Here is a 26,780-nt window from a genome sequence, read left to right as displayed (position 1 = left end):
ATGGCGGCGGCCCTGTCCGCCCTTGCTCTCTGGCTCTCCCGATCAGCCGCCGCCCGCTCCTATGGAGTCTTCTGCAAGGGGCTGACCCGGACCCTGCTCATCTTCTTCGACCTGGCCTGGCGGCTTCGCATCAACTTTCCCTACCTCTACATCGTGGCCTCCATGATGCTCAATGTCCGGCTGCAGGTACTGCCCTCCCCCTGCCCCGGCCTCTGGCAGGAACTGGGGGGTCCTGGGAGGGAGCGCAGCCTAGTCCGGGTTTCGTGGCATCCTCTTCGCCGCCGCCGCGGCCTTTCGCGAGAGAGAAAAAAGGTCCTTCCACCCCCCCCCCCCCCCGGCCCCAAAAGGTGTGCGAAGTGCTGGGAGGCATTGCTTACAAAAGGATGATTAGCGGGTATCACAACAGTAACATCCCAGCTCAGTGTCCCTAGTGTGTTGGAGCCCCGGGCACCCCCCAATTAGTAAAACGTCTATTGTTCCCTCACCCTCTTTCTTTTCCCAAATGATGACAGCCTCAGTACCAGGACCCATCTGAGCACCCAGTTAAGGTATTGTGGGGGATAGGGGGATAGCTTGTCTTAGTGTTTCGATGTAACTCCCATAAAGCTGTGTAAGAACAACACTAGATCATATGTAATTAAATTCTAGATTGAAGAATAGTGAGAACGGGGTACTTGGGAGGCTTCATGGGGGGAAAAGTTGTCTAGACAAATGGAGTTATTGGTGTTTGGCTAAGTTTTTATCTCGTTCAATTACTCCCTTTTGATTCTTTTGGTGGTAGAGAGGAGAGAAAATGAGATGCAGGATGAGAAGCAAAAATAATTTAAAAGACATTTTCAGCCATGAAATAAAACTACTGTCCCAGAGGTGAAGGAAAGAACTGATTCTCTATTTCATAAAATAAATGTCTCATTCTGGTCAGAATGAAAGTTGCTGTAAGTCTGAGAATGAATGAATCCTCTTCCTGGTTTGTATCATAAGGATTTCAAGTGCTGTATCTTCTAAATCAGGTAGTAGTTGTGATCTTTTAGTTGTTTAAGCTGAATGCCGAAATTTTGAGTAACACTCTAGGTTATGATACTAGGTAGTGGCAAGTTTAAGTGGGCATTCCTTATGTTTTGTTTTGTTTTGTTTTTCTTCTTTGATTTAGCTGTACTTGACTGTGGTTCCAGTCCCGTGCTCCCTTCCCCCTTAACCCTTCTAGCTACAAAGTATCTTTCAGGGTCATTAGCTTTTGAGGAATTCAAATAAAACTTCTCTGAAGGAGTGCTCAGGAAAATTGAGATAAATCTGATTGATTTATTGCAGGGTCCAAATTGAGTGAGCATGTGGCATCGTTGTTTTTGCTAACTGGCTCAATAATTTACTTATTATTGCATTAAAATCATAAGACTTAGACTTAGTAGGTACATGAGAAATCTAGGCCAGACCCCTGTTTGACAGAAGAAACAGAGGCCCAGAGAAGTAACTTGCCCACTGAGTCACACTGCCTTTTAGATGCAGGAGTAATAAATACAATTTTTTCAGGTTCTGTGTCTGTTTTTTTGTTTTGTTTTGTTTTAACAATGATGGTTAATGGCTTCATTTAGATACCTGCTTTGTTTCAAAACATTTTTTCATGCACCATAGCTATGGAGAAAGGGGAGGAAATTTCGCTCCTTTTTGAACCTTCATTTCTTAACTACATTAATATTTCTCAAGTTCTTCTTAGGTTCTTTGTATTAGATGTTAACCTAAATTAAAATGATCGGCTCCAACTTGATTTTGTTTGATTGTGGCAAATTAATAGTGTTAGTACCTTACTGATGTGAATATAAGTAAATTGGCATTCATAATCCAATGAAATTAAATTGCTACAGAGTAGCAATGGAGTAGTTCTCTTAACAGAGAACTGTTAGAGAGCAATAATATTGCTCAGTAATAGTACACATCTCCACATCAGCTTTAGGGCAGAAAGTAATGAGTGCTCTTTTCTTTTTGTGCTATCATGGCAATAAATAGGCCATATATTTAGCAATTAGATAATTAGCTGGGGAGACCTTTTTCTGAACTTATAAGCTTTCATGATTTGTGATCTTTCAAGGCAAGAAACCAGCAAAGAAAACTACATTAATTAATTCTGAAAATTACTATGCTTTTTACCATAAACATTACTTTTCATTTCTTAGTACAGGAATATGTGTAATTCTTTGCTTACTTTTTTTTGTATGTTTGGTTGGGTTTTTTTGGGTTAAACAGGCAAGTCAGCTTAACTAGTTCCAAAATACAAAGAAGCAAGAAATTGTGTTACATTTTGATGACAGATTCACAGATGAAAATTGCCTGTTTCATCATTGCACTTGACCTTTTTGAAATAGAACTACATAAATAAAGTTTTTATATTCTAAAAGCTTGCAATATAAGAAATCAACTGATGTGAATGTGTGTGTATAAGAAGTAGGCAGTAGAACAAAAGTATTTATACATGACTGGAAAAGGTCTGATTTATATCATAAGTTAAGGGTAGGGTGAAAAGAAGTAGCCATTTCTTCTCTTATCAATCTTGAAAGCTTCTTAGTAGGCTAGGTGAGGAAGAATATTGCAGGTACATTTTAAATTGCTTTTGGAAGTGCCAGGTGGGAGGAGTAGAGTAACAAGACTTGAGAAGGTGACCCTGGGAGCAATGGAAAGGTTGAATTATCTACAGAAAATAATGAAAGAAGTAAAACATAATCTAGGGCTTCAAAACAAAGGAAAAGGATCTTAGGCTTGATATCAAGAAATAGGTATAGTTACCCATCTAAGCAACACTCAGAAGCTAAAGGGGTCCCGAGAAAGAAATATTCAAATGTTACTGGAGAGGTCTATCACTGTATAAAATGCTGCATTTAGATACAATACTAATTTAGACAAAACTCTCGATTTGTAGGGGGTCATTATTTATTGAAGATTACTCATCAAATTAATGAAGATTAATCATTGAGAAGTTTTTATTTGTATGAAAAAGAGAATCAGTTCTTTCCCTCACCTCTGGATCATTACACTGGGACAGTAGTTTTATTTCATGGCTGAAAATGTTTTTTGGATTATTTTTGCCTCTCATCCTGCAGCACATTTTCAGTCCTCCCTACCGCCAAAGGAATTAAAAGGAAGTAATTAAAAGGGGGTAAAAACTTACTAAAACACCAATAACTCCATTTGTTTAGGCACAGTGTGCACCTTAGTTGTTCTTGTTATTAAATAGATAAAATTGTAAAGCTCTTTTACTGACCCCAAGCTTCCCATGATAGCAAAGGCCCTTCTTTTCAATGCTAACATGGAGCACTTCTGCCTTTGAAAAACTGAAGATGAGTATCATGCAGAGGACAGTGGTGGCTATGAGCAAACTGCAGCATATAACCTATAAGGAAATATGAAGGACAACAAGAGTAAGAGATGTCAACAAGCAACTGTATAACAGGAGGAGAAGATGGGCAAAAGCAGGGGATGATGGCTGGACAGCCAGAGTGCCCTATAGATGCCCTGGTTAGGAGGAAGGCTTTTAGTACATTGGTTATATGCCCTGTGGCAAACCTGTGGGTCAACATTGACAAGAGTCACACAGAATGGGAAATTATTTGTGATCTGCATCTTTGGAGGGAATTCCTGAGTTGATGAGATCCGTCTGAGTATTATTGTTGTGATCCCCAAATCATTTAACCTCTAGTGTTTAATGCTTGGACCTACTACAGAGATGTGAGCTGGAGCCTACAAAAGGAAAATGCAAAAGGCAAAGAATAAGGTAATCAGGGCAAGAGAGAACAGCACCTCCTTTCTCCCCTCAGTTACTGAGTGTTCACATTAGAACTAGAAAGCTCCTTCTAGATAATCTTAATTTCCTGATTTTATTAATTAGGAAATCTGATATTGTCCTGCTAGTGCCTTTGTTAATATTCCTAATACATAGATCTGAACATTTATTTCACTCCCCTACTCAGAAATCTTCAATGTCTATTGCCTCTAATAAAATATCAATTTACATTTAAAAGCCCTCACAGGTACAAACTTGTGCCTGCCTATGTTTCTAGTCTTATTTCGTTGTTCTCCTTAATGCAATCTTTGTTCCAGTCAAATTGGCTGCTATGTCTTTCCTATACTAGACATTCCATCTCCTTCCCCCTTGTCTTTGTACAAGTAGTCCCTTATGTCTGGAATATATTCCTGCCTCATAGAATCTTTGGTTTTCTTCAAAGCATAATTCAGGTGCCAACCCCTACATAAGACTTTTCCTAATTCTTCTTTACCCTGTGTTATTAGCACTCTTTTCCTTTTGAAATTAGTTTGTATTACTTAGTATATACTTTTTAAATATTTTATATACTTCCAGTGATACTGCTACTAACTGTTGATCATGGACCCTCCACTTCATCTTCGGAGTTTTCTAATCTATAAAATTAGGTGAATAGACTATCAGATGGTTTGTAAGGTATTCTCTAGCTGTGCCATTCTAGGAATTTATGGAGTCTGTTGAGTAATGACATGCTTAGACTGAGGCAGTGGTCAAGGGAATAAATATAGAAGTTGGAAAGAAATGGAATGATTTGGAAACTGATCAGATAAGTGGAACAAAAGACAGAGGTAAGTTGATGATTATTGTGATTCTTTGCTTGGAATTTTAGTGACATAATTTGACATTAGGATGGAGAAGTTAAGAATCTTGTAGGATATCGTTAGAGAGGTTCTTAGGAATGTTCTTTGTTATTTAGGGCACAGGACAGGGGATCATAGACTTATATCAAAAAATGAACCTTAAAGGTCATTTAGTCTAATCCTCTCATTTTATTGATGAAAAAACTGAGGTGTAAGGAGGGTAAATGGTTTCCCAAAATCAAATAGGTTTTAAGTGGCAGAACTGGGTTCTGGACTTAAATGTTCTAACTTCAAATATAGCACTTTCTTTACATGCTACCAAATAGTCCTGTGACAAGTATTTGATCTTTACAACAACCCTGTGAGGTAGGTACTTCAGATATCCTAGTTTGGAATGGAGTTCAGAAACATAGCAAACTTGGAAAGTAGATTAGGGTCCATTCCAGTATTCAAATTAATCTCTCATTATTGTCTTAAGCTCTACTGTGATACTTGATTGTGGTATGGGTCACCTTGGTTTCTTTTTCTTTTTTTTAATAATATTTTATTTTTTCCAATTACATGTAAAGATAATTTTTAACATTCATTTTAAAAAAATTTTGAGTTCCAAATTTTTCTCCATTCACTTCTCTCCCCCCTTCCTAAAATACTAAACAATTTGATATGGTTATATATGTACAATCATGTAAAACATATTTCCACATTAGTCATGCTGTAAAAGAAGAAACAGACCAAAAAAAAAATAAAGTGAAAATAGTATGCTTCGATCTGCATTCAGACTCCATCGGTTCTTTGTATGTGGATAGCATTTTCCATGATGAGTCTGTTGGTATCATCTTGGATCATTGTATTGCTGAAAAGAGCTAAGTCTATCATATTTGATCATCACACAATGTTGCTGTTACTGTATATAATGTTTTCCTGGTTTTCCTTACTTCAATTTGTATCACTTCATGTAAGCCTTTACAGGTTTTTCTGAAATCTGCCTGCTCATCATTTCTTATAGCACAATAGTATTGCATTATGTTCATATGCCACAACATCATCCTGGTTTCTTAAAGGATATACCAGCAGATATAAACTCTGGAAAGTTCTATCATTTTATGAAGGTTTTCAGGATGGCCTGTTTTCTGCTTTCCACGGATCAGCTTAGCTAACTGGTGAAGCTGATCATTAAGGCTAGTCAGAAGGTAGTGAAATTTTTGGCCATGGCAAGCCATGAAACCAAAAAGACAAAATGGCATGTGTTGTCCCCTTCTACTGAAGTATAGTGCAGAATTGAAGAAAAGTGGATAGGGCCTGTTGGAAATCTCATTTTTTAAATAGTCTCTTTACACATTAATTTAACTCACCCTGAATGCAACATCCTTGACTTATCACCAATGAAAGGTTGACGTACTAGATTGACATTGAATTATATCAGTAGTGATATTCTCACCATAAATGATATCAGAATATATATCAGAATGTGTATACTTATATATTAGAGCTAAATGGAAGGATGCCTCACAGGTTCTCCTTGGAGAGATAAATAAAAGAATTCATAGAGTTGGTTTTACCATGTATCTAAAGGCAATAAGAAGAATCATTTCATGGGATATTTGGTCATTTTGCATTGCAGAGCTCATAGGCATTTGCGGAAGTACTACCATGTACTACCAAAATAACGATAGCTTATGCACCAACACCTCTTGCAGACAATAAAAAGATAGAAAAGTTTAGAAAGAACTTGATAAGACTCTAAATAAAATCAACCTTAATTCTCAGTGATTTTAATGAAAAAGTTTAGCATAGAGGAGGATGTTGAAAAATATGTTGAAATATATGATTCAAAATTAAGAGATGAGGAGCCAAGGACATGTAGACTGCATGGAAGTTTTATACCTAAAAATCATGAATGCTTTTTTCAGGAATGAAGTTGGGAGGTGCTGGAGGTGACATAATTTGAGCACTTGAAACAGTATTACACACACAAAAAATCAAATTTGCTATTTTTCACCAGCAGGGTAACTAGTTAATGTGAGAGTACTTTCTGAATTGGTTGTTATTATATGCTGCCGTTGTATAGTGAGGCCATTGATTTGCTAAATGAAAGGTCAGAATCAATATTAAATCAGGGGAAAAGGGCGATAAGGATGAAAAAATAAGAAATGCGATAAGAAAAACCCAAACACCTTACCTGACCTGTCTAAATAAGCTTACTGATGCTGAAAAATGGGAAATGGATAAAGGAACAAGTGTCAGTTTTGATTATAGCCATTTCCTGTGAAAGTTTAACTGGCATAAATCAACTGACACAAAAGAAAGGGCATGGAACCATGTGAACAAATATCTAATTTCCTTGTAATAAAAGACAACACTGTAATATAAACTACTTTTTAAAATCTTGAGGAGAATGATGAACATAGAGAAGCAGTGAAGGCAAAAGCAAGTTTATGGAAAGCTTGTGAGAAACTCAATTTTCTGTATCCTGAAAACATTTAGGATAAAACTTTTTTTTACACTTAATAGTATTTTATTTTTTTCCAATTACATGTAAAGATAGTTTTCAACATTAATTTTTGTAAGATCCTCCTTCCCTTCCCTCCGTCCTCCCCAAGACAGCAAGCAATCTGATATAGGTTATACATGTACATGGGGATAAAACTTCTAAGAGAATAGATGAGAAATGTAAATCTTCTAGCAAGATTTCTATAACTCTTTTCTAATGCTTTAGACTCCCTACTTGTTAATTCTAATGTAGTTCTCGAGTTGCTGTATGAGGGACTAGACACTAAAATAAACAGACAAGTAGAACTGGTGGATCTTATTGAATATTCAGAGATGGTCTATCTTGGTAGCAACAATTTTTAGGATTATGAGAAGGATTAATTTTCAAAATATTTGTAAAATGGGAGCATATAAAATGCTTGGGAAAAACATTTATGTTTTTTATTTTAAAAAGGGAATGGAGGAAATAGTTACCAACATAGATGCCTATCTTCCCTTTTCCATATCTTTGAGAATAATCTGAACATACATCAAAGGTATCCCTAGTGGTATGTGAAGGGAACAGGCAGGTTTTTGTAAATGATACTCAGTAGTAGGTAGCATCTTTACAGTCAGTTTCCTGAAACTTGTGGAAGGTTCAAGGTATCACTATACTGATTTGTGTACTACAAAAAATAGTCTGATTCAGTAAAGTAAAGTGCCTCCTTTAAAGCTTAAGGTGCCTCCCAAGCATATTTTATTATTATTATTTTTTCTTTTTAGGCAATTGGGGTTAAGTGACTTGCCTAGGGTCACACAGCTAGTAAGTGTCAAGTGTTTGATCTGAGGCCAGATTTGAACTCAGGTCTTCCTGACTTCAGGGCCGGTGCTCTATCCACTGTATCACCTCGCTGCCCCCCAAGCATATTTTTAAAAAATCAAATAAGATTCCTTGAATGATACAAGAAAGAACTTTTTTAAACCCTAAATAGGGAGATGTGATCTTCCACTGTTGTGGAAGATGTTCAGTAGAGTCTGAATAAAAGAGGGATTCTTTTTTTTAATTAATTAATTTGTTTTTAGTTTTCAACATCCATTTCCATTAGCTTTTGAGTTTTAAATTTTCTCCCTCTTCCTCCCCTCCCCCCACGACAGCACACAATCTGATATAGGCTCTACATATACATTCCTATTAAACATATTTTCATATTAGGTTGTAAAGAAGAATTAGAACCAGTAGGAGGAACCACAAGAAAGAAGAAACGAAACAAAACACAAGAAAAAAAAAAGCAAATAGTATGCTTTGATCTGCATTTAAACTCCATAGTTCTTTTTCTGGATGTGGATAGCATTTTCCATCATGAGATTTTTGGAGATGTCTTAGATCCTTGTATTACTGAGAGGGGTTAAGTATATCAGAGTTACTCATTGCACAACGTGGCTGTTACTCTGTACAACATTCTCCTGGTTCTACTCACTTCACTCAGCATCAGACCGTACAAGTCTTTCCAGGTTTTTCTGAAGTCTGCCTGCTCATCATTTCTTATGGTGCAGTAGTATTCCATTATATTCGTATACCACAATTTGTTCAGCCATTCCCCAGTTGATGGACATCTCCTCAATTTCAAATTCTTTGCCACCACAAAAAGAGCTACTATAAATATTTTTGTACATGTGGGTCTTTTTCCCATTTGTATGATCTCTTTGGGATACAGCCCTAGAAGTGGTATTGCTGGGTCAAAGGGTATGCACATTTTTATAGCCCTTTGGCTGTAGTTTCATATTGCTCTCCAAAATGGTTGGATCAGTTCACAACTCCACCACCAATGCGTTAGTGTTCCAATTTTCCCACATCTTTTCCAACATTTATCATTTTCCTGTTTTGTCATGTTAGTCAATCTGATAGATGTGATATGGTACCTCAGAGTCGTTTTGATTTGCATTTCTAAAAGAGGGATTCTTGATAGATGATTAGGTTTTCTAGATGCTTCTCTTTATGGATGACTTTGTGTTGATGGTATCTAGTCCCAGGACATTGTGAAGCCTTCTAAATGAGGTTGATGATCTCTCAAAAAATAATTAACTGTCCACATAAGAAACACCAAGTAGATGAAGGGCACCTGTTATCTCTCCAATTGTCTGATGGTTTAGATAGCCCATAGGAGCTCGTCCATTAGTGCATATATTTTGGACAGATAGCAGATAGATGAATGGGAAGAAGAGAGTGAATTATATTGAATTTGGAAATTCTATGGTGGTTTTTTCTTTAAAAATTTTTTTAAAAAAAATTTTGAACTTAAAACGCCAGAGAAGAGAGAGAGAAGATGAAAACATTTCTGTACCCACAAGAGAGCACAAAAAGACAATTCTGTATGAAAACTTTGAATCTTCATTTGACACTTTCCCTTGTGTGGTGCTTTTAATTGAATTCAAGATTTTCAATGAAAGAAAACCAAATTTTGTCACACCTGTATTCTTCCAGGGATGCTATATGGTTATAAAACCTAGAATACCATAATCATAATTGTTACTCAGAGTATAATAGAAATATGTGGGCATGAGTAGGCTGTAGCATATTGCCAACAAACAGTAAAATCAGTGATTAGAAGAAGTGGGCCAGTGTGAGGGATGTATCAAGAATGAGAGATAACAACCCCCGTACATTGGTACCCACATAGGGTTGAGAGAGCTAGAGGAAGGCTGCTGGTACCAGTGTAGGGATGAAGCATTGAAAGTACACAAACAGGAAGTATACAGAATGAGAAGGCCCAGATGGATTGTCATCTGCAGTGTTAGAGGAAATAGCCCACATTAGATTTATTAAAGTATTGACTTGAGAACTACGTGAATCTAAACCAGTTTTAAAGAGTTGATCAGTGAAAAACTGCTAGTCTTCTCATCAAGAAGAAGATATTGCTAAGGTCCTGTAGCTTTTCAGTTATATACAATGGTAAGGAAAAACTGATTTTCCTATTCAGTTTTAGTTGGTGGTAAGCATTCTATTATCTATGTTAAGAATTTTTTTTACTGTTTGGGTCTAAGATCTTGGAGTTTAGAAATTAAAATTTACTTTGAGGTCAAGCCGTTGTGGTTGATAGATCATATTCATCCATCCAACCCCCTTCCCCCTTATTTTCTTCATACCTTCTCTTTACCTCTTTGCCTTCCTCACCATTCCTTTGCCCTGGTCATCCAATATACCTACATCTCCCTTCTACATCTTTATCTGTTGAAATCCTAACTATCCTTTCAGGACCAGTTCAAATATTATCTTTCATAAAACCTTTCCTGATCACGCTTGCTGAAAGTGGTCTTTTTCTCCTCTGAATTCCTGTTGCTCTTTGTACCACTTTTATGGCAGTTCATCATGTTCTGCTTTATGTGTTAGTTATGCACATCTTGCCTTCACTATTAGATTGTAAACTGCTTTGATATTTGTCTTAGTCATCTTAACACACCCTCATAATTCCCAGCACAGTACTTTGCATGTAGCAATTGTTTAGCACATATTTAAGTAAGGAATAGGACTACTTGAAGCATGAAGTATAAATAACAAGTGGTATGTGTTGTCTGTGTATTCAGGATGAGTGAATCCATGGGGTTGGGCTACTTCGTCAGGTGTGTCTAAATGAAATAGACTTGGTGAGAATAGTGTCCTTGAAGCCTAGGTTGGAGAAAGGGTTAAGGAATAGTCAGTCAGTGCTCGTAGAATAAAGAGCTAATGACTAGGAATAGTAGTATTTTGTTAATTGAGCCAGCATAATTATGTAGACTACCATATTGAATATGGCAATGAGGAACTTTTAGTTGATCTTGTTTGGAATGTAAATTGCAGAAACCTGTTGAAAAAGTGGGTCCAAGATTGAGCTAGCAGTTAGGAAGTTCACAGAGTAGAGATAAACTCTAAGAATTTGTAGGTAATAGGAAAGAGAAAAATTAGCTAGGTTGTAAGAAGATCCAGAGCTTATTTAAGAATAGGTATAACTTGTATGATTTGTTATTTGTTATTTTGTTTAGGGGAAGGAATTAGGAGTGTATACATTTAGCAGAGCCTATTTTGATATGGCAATGATAGATTAATTTCTTTCTATGGTTGGAAAGAACTGTTACCAGGGAGAAGTAACCTTTCCTCTTTGGGTTCTTTGCCATTGTGCTTTTGGATGTTTTTCTCTTTACTTTTGTTAGCTCTGTACAGGTAAATCTGTTTAGTGTGTATGTAGGTATACTTTTCTCCCTTGTGTTCCCTCTCCCCACAATGCTTTAACAATTCATTTTCGTTATTTATGGATTCTTTCTTCAATCAAATTTAAAATCTTTCAGTTATTGGGAAGCTCATAAATAACTTCTGTGTGATGAGCATGATTTAATTGGTATAAATGGGGGGAAAACCTACACAAGAGACTAAACATTTCTTTGACTCAGAAGTACATTGAGCTTCAGGTATGTAGTTATCTATACAGTCCTAAAAGTTGTCTTCATTAATTTTAGAACTGACTAAATGCTTTTCTCTCATCTCTTAAGCTTTGTACAATTCTTCTTCAGCTATAGTAGTGGTATAAATTGGTCCCATGGGCACCCCAATGGCAAGTTTGCATTATATTCTTTTTGCTAATTTGGAGAGTCTTTGATAGTAAAATTAAAACCTAGACGTTTAGTGAAACCAGGATTTGCAATGAGCTCATGCAAGGCTTATCTATAGTTCAGGGCCCAAAGGCCACCATTTTCTTTTAGAATGAGAAATAACCCAGTTGGCTGGCTTTTGATGAGAGAGTGGTCAGAGTTTTTTTTTAGCTCTTAGAAGATCCTGCCATCAGACCTCCAATTCTCCTGGCCCTCAAACAAGGCTCTCCATCTCCTGACTCCAGGCATTTTCAGTGGCTGTCAACCATGCCTAGAATTCTTTCCTTCTTTGTTGCCACTTCTTGGCTTCCCTGGCTGCTTTCAATTCCAAACTAAAATCCTACCTTCTACAAAAAATCTTTCCCAATCCCCTTTTATACTAGTGCTTTCCTTCTGTTGACTATCTCTAATTTATCCTGTATATATCTTGTACATGCATAGTTGTCTGCATGTTGTCTCCTCTCTTGGACTGTGAGCTCTTTGAGAGCAGAAAATGTCTTTTGCAGCCCAGTGTTTAGCATAGTGACTGGTATATAGTAGGCACTTAATAAATGCTTATTGACTATCCGAATGACTTAATGAAAGTAAGGTGTTAGAAGCAGGACTTAAGAAGAATTGGACAATTGATATGAAATTTTCCATTCAGCTATGCAGTCTGGCTCTAACAAGGACACTAAGCATGTTTGTTGGGGGACATTTTGTCCTCCTTAAGGTTAATTTTTAAAATTTGGGAAGTATATCCCCAATCAACCAACAGATCTTTATGAGGCACCAGAGCATAGTCCTAGATACTGGGGAGATACAAAGTTGAGAAGTCATGGTCTTAGTCTTTAGGAGGTTATAGTTTAGTAGAGAGATAAGATATCAATAGAGGTAAGTACCCCTATTACATAAGTGGTTTAGAGAAAATGAAATGCTACATGAGGTCTGAGGGAGTTTTTTACCAAGTTGAGGTCAGTGGCTGGAGAGGAGAATTAGGGAAGGTTTCCTGAAGGAGGTGGTGTTTGGATTGGGCCTTAAAGTATGAGGAGTGTAATACATCTTCTGTCCTTACCTTTATTTACATTTCAGGCATAGAAGATAATCTTAGTAAAGGGAGTGAAGTGTGAAAATGTGTGAGTTTGGGAGAGCGTTGTCTAGGTTGGCTGTGGAATATAGTGTGTATTTAATTGTTTAATGGTAGGTAAGGCCAGAGTTGAGGAGCTAGGTGGCACAGTGGATAGAGTGGCTGACCTCAGGTAGACTCATCTTCCTGAACTCAAATCCAGCCTCAGACATTTAATAGCTGTGTGACGCTGGACAAGTCACTTAACCCTGTTTGCCTCAGTTTCCTCATCTGTAAAATGAGCTGGAAAAGGAAATGGCAAATCTTTCTAGTATCTTTGCCAAGAAAACCCCAAATGGGGTCACAAAGAGTCAGACATGACTGAACCACAACAAGGCCTGATTTAGGTTATATCACTTGTGTCAGTAAAGTAACTTTTACTAAGGAGGCAATAGGGAAACTGAAGATTTTTAAAAATGTTTATTTAATTTTTTTCAACTGACAAAAATTTTTTTTCTCCTACACATTCTTCTCATTTTGGGAGGAACACTTGAAACAAACCCCTATTGTAAACATACAAAACAAATTCTGGCTTTGGGTATATTTTAAAAAATATGTCTCATTTTGTACTGCAAAACTATCACCTCTCTGTCAGGAGGGTAGGTATCATGGTTCAACATTGGTCTTCTGGAATAGTGGTTGGTCATTGTGTTTATCAGTTCTTAAGTTGTTCAAAGTGCTTTGTCTTTAGAATGTCTCTTCTGAGGATCAGAACGGTGCACTGATGCTTCCTACATGTGAAGGGTAATTTTTTTTCATAATGAAAACTCTTGAACTTAAAAGTACTTCTTCATTTTGTTGTTATGCAATTTCGTGAACAAATTCATATCTGACACATCTTTTTCTGTTGATGTTTTCCTAGACATTATTTGGGATGGTGTTTAGATGGAACTCTTACTCCTTTCCCCTCCAGCAGAGTATGGATGGGTTCAAAATGCCAAACCAATTTACCTTTGGTATTAGATTTCTAGTCTATGTAGTCCTTTATTTAGAAATGCATCTCCTTTTGAAAGTTTGTGAGTTGTTTTCTTTTTTTAAATCAGAATGCATTTTCTGCTGAAGTATGCAGTAAATGGTGGTTATATTTTCTAGATTAGATTACAAAAACCTCTTTGATTCATTATATACTTACCTCAATACTAGCCTCAGTTTTGGGACCTAGGGTCATGGAGTGAAAGGATAAAGCATAGGCAACCACAGCTTGCATTCTTTTTTCTGGGCATAAGGGTACTCTCTTGCAGAATTTTTAAGAGACAAAGTTGGGTTTTTGGTGCCCTCCCAATCTTTTTGGACCTTTCCCCCATTTTCATCCAGTATACTAGTTCCCTCTAGCCTTGCAACACAGGAAGGCTAGCTTTAAGACTGTCAAATGCTCAGTCGTCTGAGTACCTATCTTTTACCCCTTCAATCAGACATCCTACTTTCTCGCTGTAGCATTTTTCAAGTAGGAAAGCTGATATGATTGAGTTGTCAGTATATGTGATTAATAGTCCAGTCCTAGACCTTAACTATTTATTTATTTATAGAAAATTTTCATTAACACAGATTTCTTAAATATTAGGATTTCATAGCATGTCAGATAATTTTAGGCAAGGCACTATTAGATAAACAGGGCATTATTGCTTGGAAGAATGTCCTTGGGATCAGATTCTCCCCAGTTGTATACTTCCCCTTTGCAGCCCACAACTTCTCAGCTTTCTTTCTCCATTCTGTATTCCCCGCTACAGTGGATTCCATAGTAGCTGTAACATGGGGCTCTGTAAGTAGTGGTGAAGAGAAGAGCAGGGATACAGGAATTTTGAGGCTGTTTATAAATTAGGGAACACTTGTATGAGTAAGAATGGGTAAAAAATTTTGTGAACTAATAGTAAGTATTTAGGAAATATCTGAAAGTTGTTTATGGTTAATGAAAAAGGAATCTATAACACTTAAACCAGAGAAGGGTTGAACAAGAATAGTTGTAGGCTTAGAGCCAGTTATATTTTATGATGATCTGCAAAAGTATTTTTGGAAAATGACCTAACTCTGTAGTTTATTAAACTGTCTTCTAAATAAATGAACTTGAGCACATGTCAGAGTTTATAAATAAGTATGTTAAGGGATCTTAAGTTAAAGAATCTTTAAGAGATTTAGCATGAACCACTAAAAAGAACAAAAATAGAAGAATTTTCCTTAACATAATAAAACTACCCACTTTAAGCTGAGCCAACATAGTATGCAATGGAAAAAAATTTGAAGCAGTCCCATGAGAAAGAGGTACAAATACAGTGCTCATTATCACCACTTCTATTTTACATGGTATTGGAAATGCTAGCAATTTCAGTAAAAGAAGGAAAAAACATTAGAAGGATATCATTGGAAATGAAGAGGTCAAAATACTATTTTTTATTACATGATAGCTTATTTAGAAAATCCAATTGCTTCAACCAAATATTTGAGACAGTAAATAAATTCAGCAAGTTTCTAGGATATAAGATTAACTCATAAAATTATAGACATTCTTTTATTAGTAATAAAGATCAAGAAAACATCATAAAAATAAAACTGTACTTAATTTTGTCTTTTCTCTCCCTTTAAGATTTTTTGGGTTGTTTTTGTTTTTTTGATGTATCACTGTCACTTTCCAGTGACTCCCTCCCTTTTAACAAATAAGCACAGTCAAGAAAAACAACTCAACACGTAGGCCTAATCTGAAAGTGTTAGCCTCCTTGTGTTCTTAATGCTTCACCACCAAATCCTCTAAAGTCATAATTGTTAGTGCAGTGATTCATTCTTTCGTTATTGATTTCCTTCATGTTGTTGTGGTCATTATGTAAATTGTTCTTCTGGGCTTGCTCACTTCGCTCTGCTTCAGTTCATACAGGTCTTCTTTGAATTCTTTATATGTCATTTCTTACAGCACAATAAAATTCCAAAATTGATGGGGATGCAATCCTGTTTCTTTGCTACTGTAATAAATATTTCTACAAATACTTTTGTATTAAATAGGGCCTTTTGTTCCATGTTTGACTTCCTTGTTGCATATGCCTGGTAGTAATATCCCTGAATTAAAGGGAATGTACAGCTTAATTATTTTTTTAATATAATTCCAAATTGTTTTTCAGAACTGTTGAACCAATTCATAGGTCCACAATAATACATTAGCCTGCCTCTCTTGACACAGCTTTCCCCGTATATGCTATTTTTATCCTTACTTATCTTTGCCAATCTGATGGTTGTAAAATGAAACCTCAGAGTGGTTGTAACTTGTCGTTTCTCTCTTTAATAATTTGGAATAGTATTTCATACTGTTGTAGATAGCTCGCATTTCCTCTGTTGGAAACTTCATATCCTTTGGTAATTTATCTATTGAAGAATGGCCCTTGTTTTTATTTTTATTTTTTAATTTTTTAATTTTTTTGGTTGGGCAATGAGGGATAAGTAACTTGCCCAGGGTCACAAAGCTAGTAAGCGTTATCTGAGGTTGGATTTGAACTCAGGTCCTCCTGAATCTAGGGCCGGTGCTCTATCCACTGCACCACCTAGCTGCCTGCCCTTGTTTTTACATATTTATATCATATATGTGTATATGGATGTATCTATACACACACATATCTTAGATTCTAGACCATTTACAGAGATAAGTGTAGCGTAAGTTCCCATCCCGTTAACTGATTCTCTTCTGATTCTAGCAGCATTGCTTTTGTTTATGCAAAAGCTTTTCAATTTTATGTAATGAAAACTGGCCATTTTATCTTCTTTGATAACCTCTATCCCTTCTGCAGTTAAAAATTCTCCTATCCTAGTTGTGCAAGATACCTTCTATTTGATTTTTTTTAATGTGACCTCTTGTATTTAAGTAATGTATCAATTTGGAGTTTATTATGGCATGTGGTATGAGATATTGGTTTAAAACTTATTTTTGCCAAACTGCTTTCTGCTTTTCCCAGGTGAATATGTTGAATATGGAGTCCTTACCCATATTGTTGTCTTTGGGTTTTATGGAATGTTGGGCTGCTATGTTTAATTGCTTCTGGGTCTCACCTGCTTATGGAACACATTGATCAGCTTTAATGTTTAAAAATTGTTGCAAATAATTTTGATATGCTATAGTTTTGCTACTTTTCTTTTTTCATTATTTGCTTTGAGATTTTTGACCTTCTTGATATTCCATATAAATTTTATTATTTCTTCTAGTTAAGGATATCCAGTGTTAAGGATGAAATATAATAGGTCTAAATCCTTTTCTTGACATATCACTAACAAAGCACATGTGTTTAAAATTTTTTTTCCCAAGTTCATGTGTTTTTTAAAATCTACAGAAAATAAAAAATGGGGAGAAGAGTCAAAATATACTAACTTTTATGTTATTTGGTTGCATGTTTGATAGCTTTAACTCTGTTCCACTGAACCTTTCTCACTTTTTTTTTGGCCTAAGAACCAAGAAGGAAGTTATTATCAAAGCTCTCTGGTGCTGGGAAAAATTAGAGAAGTAGATCAGTGAAACATAATTAGAACTATCAGGCAAAAAAAATACACACAAAAATTAGCGTGTCTTCTCCCCATTTTTTATTTTCTGTAAGTTTTCTTTCCAATACATTACTTGGAAAAAACTGGTTAGTAATGTGTCAGGGAATGGATTTAGACTGACACTCATACTTTATACTGTAGTTTGTAGTATTCCTGCTAGATGATGCTCTTAAAAATAAAAATTAACTTTAAAATATGGAAGAAACTGGAATGTGTTTATATCAGTTACAGAAGGGAGAATAATTTTTCTTTTAAATGAAGAGAAGAAATTATCAGGGGAAAGATAAATGTGCTTGATTACGTTAAAATGAAAAAAAATTGTACAACCACATAAACCAAAATAAAAATAAATTGATGATGTATTTGACAGAAGAAAAATGTGGTAGTAAAGGAACTGTTAAAAATTTAAAAGATATCTTAGAGTTCCTAATGGATAAAATAATCAAGGAATATGAATACACAGTTTACAAAAGGTAAAATACAAATTGTTAATCACTTAAATGTTCAACCTCACTAATAATCAAATACAAATAATCAGAGATGCAAATCAAATTAACCTTGTATCCTACGAATTGATTAAAGTAATTTTAAATAGTGAAACAGTTTTGAAGGGATTGTAGAGAAACAGGTTTACTCATTTCTTTGTGAGTGGAATTGAAAAGTAGTAGAAAAATTTGGGAAAGCACTCTGAATTTAGAGTCCAGTACTCTGGCCTGAAAATCCAGCTTGGACATTTATTAGCTTTATGACTCTGGGCACCTAATTGCCCTCAGTCCTAATTTTCTTATCTTTAAAATGGGAATGACATAACCTCCCATCAGAGCATTACCGTGAGGAAAGAGGTTTGTAAATCTTAAAATGCTTTTTAAACTTAAGCTGCCATTATTATTAATAATTTATTATTTATTGTAACATAATAAACAAGCCCTTCTGATACATACTGACTCTGTAATGCTGAAAAGATATCAGTAACTCTTTAGTTACAGAGGAGCTGTTGATCTCTGTTGGTGATAGGAGTTTCCTCATGAGGATTTCCTTAAATGAAGGAAATCATAGATCTGGACTCCCTAAATACTATAAAAATAATATGCTATTCATGAATTTTAGCACTAGTAATTTATTGTATTGTGTTATTTGTTTAAATTTAGCAAAACTTCAGTATTTCATGATTTTAAGAATTTCCAACGGCTTCCTTGAATAATCATCTTGTTGTACTCTGCCGTGGTCACATCATATTTTTGAGGATGATGTTTGGTTTTGGGCACCTCATTTTAAGGACATTAATAAGCTGGAGAATATCCAGAAGAGGACAACCAGGATGGTAAAAGACCTTGAGTTCCATGAGATTCATTTGAAAGAAAGGGGTATGTTGAGCCTAAAGAACAGAAGACTAAATAGGGTTGCTGGGTGGTGGTGGATGATAGCTGTATGGTATTGACTGAATGTCAGCAGGAAGAATGATTAGATTTATTCTACTTAGCCTCAGGAATCAAGACGTGGAGCAGTGGTTGTAATTTTCAGAGATTTGATATAAGGAATTCGTTGTTGTTCAGCTGTTTTCAGTCATGTCTCATTCTTCGTGACCCCAATTTGGGGTTTTCTTGGCAAACATACTGGAGTGGTTTGCCAATTTCTTCCTCACTTAATTTTACAGATGAGGAAACTGAGGTAGATAGGATTAAGTGACTTGTGTCATACAGCTAGTAAGTGTCTGAGGCCGGATTTGAACTCAGGAAGATGAGTCTTCCCCACTCCAAGCCTGGCACTCTATCCACTGAGTCACCTAGCTGCCCTGATAGAAGGAAACTTCCTTCCAGTTAAAGCTTTCCAAAAGTGGAATAGGCTGCTTCATTGGATAATACTTCAAGCAAAGACTGGATGATCATTAATCAAGAATGATGTGAAGAGGATTTTTAGGGTATGGGCTGGATTCAGATAGCTACTGAAATTGCTTCCAGCTCTGAAATTCTGTGATTTCTGACTGTATAATGCTGTTTTATTTAATATCTGCTTACTTTTTACAGAAGATACTGAGTGATGTTAAATGGCAATTCAAGTATATTTCCTTGCTTTCATTTGTATTAATTGTATGACTAGTTATTTCAGTAGCTGTTGCTACAGAAAACAGGTGTTATGATTTGGAGCAAATTTAAAGTATCGGTAGTCAGGCTTTTACAAACATGCAGTTCTTCAATGGCATACTGACTTTTTCTTTATTGCAGACTTCCAAGGCAATGAGGAACTAACTTAATTTTCATGTTGTGTGGGCTAATCAACTTTTGTCTTCATGAAGTTCCTAGGTGGCCTCATGCATCAGAATCCTCAGATTCAAATAGAAAGGTGGATATTCTAATGCAACTGTACCTATAAACAGCAGGGAAAGTCTGGAGGTTTTTTAAGAAACATTTTACTGCCTTCTCCTTTCAAACTTAATTTTCAGGTTTAATTTGTCCCTCCAGGTTCTGATATTCAGAAGGGCTGCTACCTTTGCTCTCTCTCCTTTCCCCAAAAGAAACACTTCCTGGCAGCTTATTTATAAGCTGTGAATGATATTATGTACTATGTAAGTTAATACAAGGATATTTACTAAAACTCATTCAGAGTCTTCATGAAAACATATTTCAAAGATTCATTTGAAAGACTTGTTCCAAAGCCTTCCTTTTAGTTAATTTCCTACAGACATGGTAGTAAAAGATACTCTGAATAATGACTTTGCTGATGCTGCCTTCCTGACTTTAGTCAGTATTTAGCTTAAGTATTTCAACGCTTTTAAGACCTAAGTAATTAATTTTTTAAAAGAACAATGCCTTTTAAGATTATGAAATCTATATGTTTTTACCTGTTTAGGATAGGTTTTTACTTGAGTTTAGACCACTATTGTGCTTTTCATACATAGGAGTCACCCATTAGTATCTTTCACATTTCTTAAAGAATCTATTGATTCCTAAGTAGCAAGATTTAAAAGCTGTTCAAGTTTTTGTTTTCAATATTTTAAGATTTATAATTGGAAAGAGATACTAATTTGATAATTTTTTTTCAGGTACATATTGAGATCCACTGAATATATTTGGCTGACTGTAACAAAGTACTATTTCTGGGTTTACTGCTTCATAAGATGGAAACTATGAGAGACAGAAGAACTACTCTGGGCAGTTGCCTCATTAACATGAAAGGGAAAGAAGACGTTGATTCCAGCAAACTATTTTGTAAAGTTAATAAAAGACAGCAGAAGGAGATCCCTCACCTATCAGACACATGCTCCTGGTCAAATAAACCCGGAGTTGATTTCAACAGAAGTTTACACAAAGAGCCGTTCTCTTCCGAGATGAAGAATTATTTGAGTAAGGCTGATCCATTGCCACACATTGGTAACAAAATGCCTCCTTATTTGAGAAAATCAACAAGAAGAAATTCAACTAAAGCAGCTGCTCAGAAAGAGTCAGTTAATGTGGTTTTTCCTGCCAAAGAACATTTTGCTAAGATTTTCTGTAGTATTAATGAAGCAGTAGTCAGTGACTGGCTGGAAAGAGCTATCTGTTCTGTTAACGACCTCAAAGAGTGGTGTCACATAGCGGATAATTTTGTACGGTTTGCAAATTTCTGGCTGTCAGAACTGCCATACAAACAAAAAGTAAACTTGCTGCAGTTAGAAAAGGGGCTCCTTGAGGATGAACTGCAAAGTGCATTTTTTGAGGAAGTAGGCACTGAGTTAGAACTCTCTCACCTGTGCTCTGTCCTTTCTGCAACACTATGTGAATACCCTGAAGTGCTTCTGAATGATGAAACAAAATATGTTTTCCTTGACTATCTAAACCTCATGTCTTCAGAGCAAACAATAGAATATAAGAAAATGCTTTCAAGTTTAAAATGTACAACAAACAATCTTCAGGTAGCACTGTGGTTGCTAGCTCTACGAGCATTTGCATTAGCAAACCTGTGGCATGCAGTAGTTAAGGTAAAAACAAAACAATAAGAAACAGTCGTGAGATTAATATAAAATCTGTTCTTTAAAATGAATGTTTCTAATTGAATTTAGATGCAAACAGCACAGTTATTAAGTTTCTGCTTAGGTTTGTGTGATTAGGCAAATTTAACAGAATTATAACTGGAATTGTTTTCTTGAAACTGGTTGTTAAAACAAGGAATCATTTTTATATTAGGAAACTTTTTTTTGAAGTATTTAAAATTGTGCTAATGATGCATTCAGAGTTGGGTAAGCCTTTTAGAATATTAATGTTTTTGCCAACATTAATTTCTCACTAGTACTATTGGACATAAGGCACTCTTCAATTTCCATTTTAAAGGGCTACTGTCAAAATTCAACCTTCAGCATCTTTTTGCTTCTGACCCATGTAAAATTAAACTCATCTATTACTAGCTCTGCTGGGTTAACATTAAGTTGCTTTTTTTCTTTTGTAGAAATGTTTTAACCTGCAGTAAAATTTGATTTCCTTTCTCACTACTCTAAATCTGTTTTCCTAACCAACTTAAAAAAATTTAAATGGAGACCCTAAGATAAAAATTGCAGCATTGGATTTCTTGTTAGAATGGTCACTTCTCTGATCCTCAGAAACCTTATAGTATTATGTTAATTGAAAAACTAACTTGAAAGTGGATTTGAGTGGTAATAGCTCAGCTATAGGTTGGTCTATCAAGTGTTTTCATTATAAAGGGTCCAGTTTTCTGGGATTGGAATGTGTTCTGCATGGAAAAATTTAAATTTTCAGAAGGTCCTTTTTGTTAACAACAGACTTGCCTCAGCAATTAAGCGAAAGTCAATGAGACTCTATCCAGTGATATATTGATATATTGTGATATTGATATATTGTGAAATAAGGGAAAATGTCTGGTATGGTTTAAAATGGGATTTTTTTTTTTTTTTGGCCAAACCCTTCTTTCATTTCCTTCTAATTTTTTTCCTTTTAATCTTTCCTCTTTTGGTTCATGGCTTTCCATGCCTGTTCTTAAACATTTTATTGGCCTTGTAAATTGTAGAAATGTATTAAGCTCATTTGCCAAAAAGCAGTAGAATTTCCTAGGTAGCATTCAATGCTGAAATGAAATTTGACTTGTGGCTATGTAAGAATAAAGTATGTCCTTTTAAATAAAAGCTCGTAATGGGGGAGGGTAAAAAAAGTCATCTTCACTTTTTATTGTATTAGCTGCTAATTTTTCTTTTGATAATATACTAAGTTACTAGGTCTATGCACATCCCTGTCAATAGGTCATTGTATTATGTGAAAACTTCTGTGTTAAATCCTCTATCTGGTAGCACTGAGGACAACTCAGCTGTAGTCATACTACATTCAAATACCAACAAAGACAGTTTGGGAAAGAAGTTGGTTCCCAAACCAAAGGCTGACAGTCCATAAAGGTACAGGTGATAAGTCTGTGAAATTATATGACTCCTCTTTATTTTTTCAAAGTAAAGTTATTTGGTATGAACAGTTGATTTTGAGGCTGTAAATGCAGAAGTCCTAAGGTGAGATTCTCGTAACCAAATTGCCTCCATATTTAATTTATATAAGACCCCCTTCAAGTTTTATAGTTTTGACAGTATAGATGTTAAAGAAACTACTTTTGGAGGAATTGTAGTTAAAATTCATGCATTTTAACAGTGACTTTACTGGTTATCTCAATGGAGACTTTTTGAAGATTAAATAGCAATTCTTTTTTTTTTTAAATAGCAATTCTTAAAACATAATATATAAAAATAAGATTTTTGTTAGGGGTTTTTAATTTATGTTTGGAAATCATAATCGCTTTTCTGTCATATCAAAGCAGATGATTGGAGGGATAATTACTAAGTTACAAACCTGTAGACAATAAAAAGCAATTGAGAAAGTGTTAACTTTTAAAAATTAGGTCATTATTGCTTTTATGTCTGCTTAGTTTATAAATAGGGCAGCAAAATATGTTTTAGGCTTTAACCCAAATTTCTTACCACTCTAAATTCAGAAAATACAAAAATTGTACTTTTGCAATACAATATTTTCACATGCGTAATGTGAAATATTCTCTAGAATTTTCTCGGTACATTTCTTCAGATTTACAAACCAAAAAAACCCCAAACCAAAACAAACAAAAAAACCTTCTCTTTTTCTGACCTCTTGAGCAGATGAAAATAAAGGCCTTTGTGGAAAAGTGCCTGAACTTATAGTGTGAAATAGCAGTAATTCTGCAGTCTCTAGTTTGTAGAACTGTGAGGGACTCAGAATGGAAGCTGGAGTGCCTAAGCATCCCCCACTCCCCAGTTTGGCAGTGACAGAGAATGCAAAATATTCCTGAATTCTGAAGCTTATTTAAAGTTTAAAGAGTTATTACTCCTAGTGGAATCTTCTTTTCTTTTGTTTCTTTTCAACATTTCATGTTTATCAAGTACTAAGAAAGTCTAATTAGGTTAAAATACATGTTTACTTACATTGCACTTTATCCTACATATCCTATTCATTGAAAACAGTATGTTTGCACTACTATAATTTCACTGGAAAAAAAGTTATTTTCAGTGGTCATGGCTCCCAAGAAAAAATGCTTGGGAAAATAATCTCAATGGAAAAAGCTTTCACTCATTTTTACAAGATGATTTTTAAAATACAAGTATATACCTTTACTGGCTCTGAGGCTTGTTATATTTGGGGAAAGTACTTTTTAAACAAAAATCTTTTGAATTAGTTGGTATGGAACTTTATCAAGCCTTGATAAAAGTCAGACATGGGAATTATTCTTGACAGTACATTCATTACCTTCTAAGACTGAAAAATTCCTGATCATTAGAATTTCTTCTACTAGATAGAGCACAAGCACAAGATAGTTTTATAGCATTTTCAGGTTGACTGTACTTCCGTATAGAATATATGGTAAATTTTATTTTTAAATTGTTTGGTTGCCTAATAACATAGGGATATTTTTCTAGAGCAACTGTAGATCATCACAGTATTAACAAAGTAAAACACTTGCTTAACTGTTTAATGCTTTTTGAAATTTAGTTTTATAAGGCAGTGGTCAGTAACCAACCTCCTCCTGGACTACCCAGCAAGAGTTCTGTTTCTGCTACTAGAAAACAAAAAAGTGAACTGTTTAAAAAAAGGTAAGAAAACTGTCCTTGTTTTGAATTTTAAGGGTATGTCCTTTATCATGTGGGAGTTTACAAAAATGATGCACTGTTCCTTTTAAAAATAAATTTAAAAATATAATTATACAATGCCCATGTGTTTTCAGGATCTTACTCGAATTTTATAGTATCTTCCTTATTTCATTTAAATTCTCAGGTTACTTTGACAGTTTTATTCATTGTAAAACCTTCAGAGGATTTATTCCTACTAGATCATAGGTACTTAACATTTGCTATACTTTTAGTTGTCCTTCAGAATGCTTGCTTTTGCTAACTTTGGCAAAGATTAAGAGCTAAAAAATGTCAGTCATCTTCTGGGGATGGTTCAGCAAAATATATATATGTGTGTGTGTGTGTGTGTATATATACACATATATATATAGCAAATTTTGTATTCTGAGTGACTGATAAGTACCTATCACATATCCACTGGTTTCAGATCATTATTTATATAAAAATAAAAAAAGGCAGCAGAAATTACAGCTAGAATGAAATATGTTCAACTTTTATGAAATTCATTGAGGAGTGTGGCAATTAAACTGTTGTCTTTCTGGGGTCTAGACTAGCAGCAGAGCTTATAATGGAATCTCTCTTTATGTTTTTTTTTTGCCACTTTTCCAAAATTATGGTCTAGTGACTGAATACTTTAGAGTCTGATGCTTTTTCAGTGTACAGTGTTACAACCAAGCTTGGAAGTTCTTTTGAAATCAACTCCTTTTTCCAGTATCATTATAGTGAAGAATTTTTTTTTTTTTAATCAGAAAAGTTCAATCTCATTTTATGGCTCAAAGAATTCTGGAAGGATAATTTCCATCAGGCACAGAGCTCATTTTGTCACAGTTTGCTTCAAGTCATAGATATTGCACCAAACCCTTTTTTAAAAAAAATTGTCTCATTAAGGGTAGAGTTGAGTTTTATTTTTCATGGGTTGACTGAAACAGCAGTTTCTTCCATCACCTATGACCCCGGTGAAGTGAAGATAATACGAATGCTATTCTTTTTGATGTGTGAGTCCTTTAGGAGTCAAGGGAGAGGATAGCATAGGGATAAGAATGCCTAGTATAGTACTAGGTGAACATCTTTCATGTGGAAGGACTCTTCATCAAATTTACAAGGAATGCATATTTTAAAAAACCTTCTAAAGTAGACCTTTTCTTCATTGGTAAAAGAGGAAACATCTTTGGCTTTTTCATGTTTTGATATCTTTTTAATACAGCTTTTAGCAAGAAAATGAGATTTCTTTTGTTAAATATTCTTGCTTAATGTCAAGTTGTTTGTTTTTGTTTGTTTGTTTGTTTGTTTGTTTTAGTAATGTGGAGAAAGAGGAGTTGTATTAGGCATATAATCTGATTTTCTTCCCATGCCATTTGTTTTAGGTAACTATCCCTGTTAGAGTCAAAGCCAAACTTATGTTACGTTTAATCACATCAGAATATGAAGTTTTATCATTAGTTGTTAACCAATGTAAATTCTGAAGTGTTTTTTTCTTATTACTCCTACCAAATTCAAGTTGATTATTTAGCTCAAACAACTGGAACAAGCCATAGTTGGTGAACTTGTATAGACTTTATGTGTTCCTTTGGAGCACTCATAAGCAGCCACATTTAATTAAGGTTGTTTTTTGTCTACACAAAAAGATGTTTACAACTTTGTAGTGATTTTTAGCGATTTGTTATCTAACACATTTTTAATGAAATGCCAGTTTATTTCTGTAGTAACTTTAAAATTTATTGTTCGTATGTAAAAGTAGTCTTTTTTGTAATAGTGCATTCCACAATACTGAATGCTATAAAGGACTTATGATAATGCTCACCTGTGCCACAAGAGGGAGCCAGGCATTCAGTTTTCAGATTATCTGCCTAAGTGATGGCCTTGTTTTTTTCTGGTATTCTTAGATCTGAATTCACAACAACCACCACAAAAACTCTGCATTTACTTTATATGGATTGTTACTTTGTTGAGTGTAATGTATAAAACCTTACAATAGGACAGTAACATTGTAACTGTTAAATCAAAACCAATGGATAGTTCTGTTGAAGTGTTTTTTAAAAAAGGAAAATAAAGTGTGTTGGAAAAATGTTATGTATGTTTTTTGTGTGGAGAATCATTAAAATATAAAACAATTTAAATGTAAAGTGTTGATATCCTGCATTAGTATACAGATATTTTCTGAAATGTATTTTTTTTTTTTACTTTTTTTTCCACTCTTACTTATATACCTCCATAGTTGGTTTGCCTCTTTAAAATGGTTTTTCTACACACATCTTTTCCCTACCCAAAATGGTGCTATCCCATGCTAATTCCTTCATTGTTCACTGGATTTCTAGGAATCCTTTTTTTCCCCATTAGACCTACCGT

At 35.0% G+C, this 26,780-nt stretch overlaps 2 protein-coding genes across 2 annotated transcripts; both read left to right on the top strand.

The window, feature by feature from the left end:
• LOC114051910 (small integral membrane protein 10-like protein 2A) lies at positions 1–20,435 on the top strand. The gene is made up of 2 exons (XM_027874308.1): positions 1–186; positions 20,352–20,435. Exons 1-2 carry the CDS (start codon positions 1–3, stop codon positions 20,370–20,372), a joined length of 207 nt encoding a protein of 68 aa, XP_027730109.1. The 3' UTR covers positions 20,373–20,435.
• FAM220A (family with sequence similarity 220 member A) lies at positions 20,404–26,513 on the top strand. Its single transcript, XM_027874307.1, has one exon. The coding sequence runs from the start codon at positions 20,427–20,429 to the stop codon at positions 21,282–21,284; it is 858 nt and encodes a 285-aa protein (XP_027730108.1). The 5' UTR covers positions 20,404–20,426; the 3' UTR covers positions 21,285–26,513.
• Positions 26,514–26,780: the final 267 nt, after the last annotated feature.

This window comes from Vombatus ursinus, unplaced genomic scaffold, assembly GCF_900497805.2.
Source record: "Vombatus ursinus unplaced genomic scaffold, bare-nosed wombat genome assembly UNPS02014807.1, whole genome shotgun sequence".
NCBI classification, from domain to species: Eukaryota; Metazoa; Chordata; class Mammalia; order Diprotodontia; family Vombatidae; genus Vombatus; species Vombatus ursinus.
Note: the sequence above shows the minus strand (reverse complement) of the source record. Positions and strands in the feature narration are given on the sequence as shown.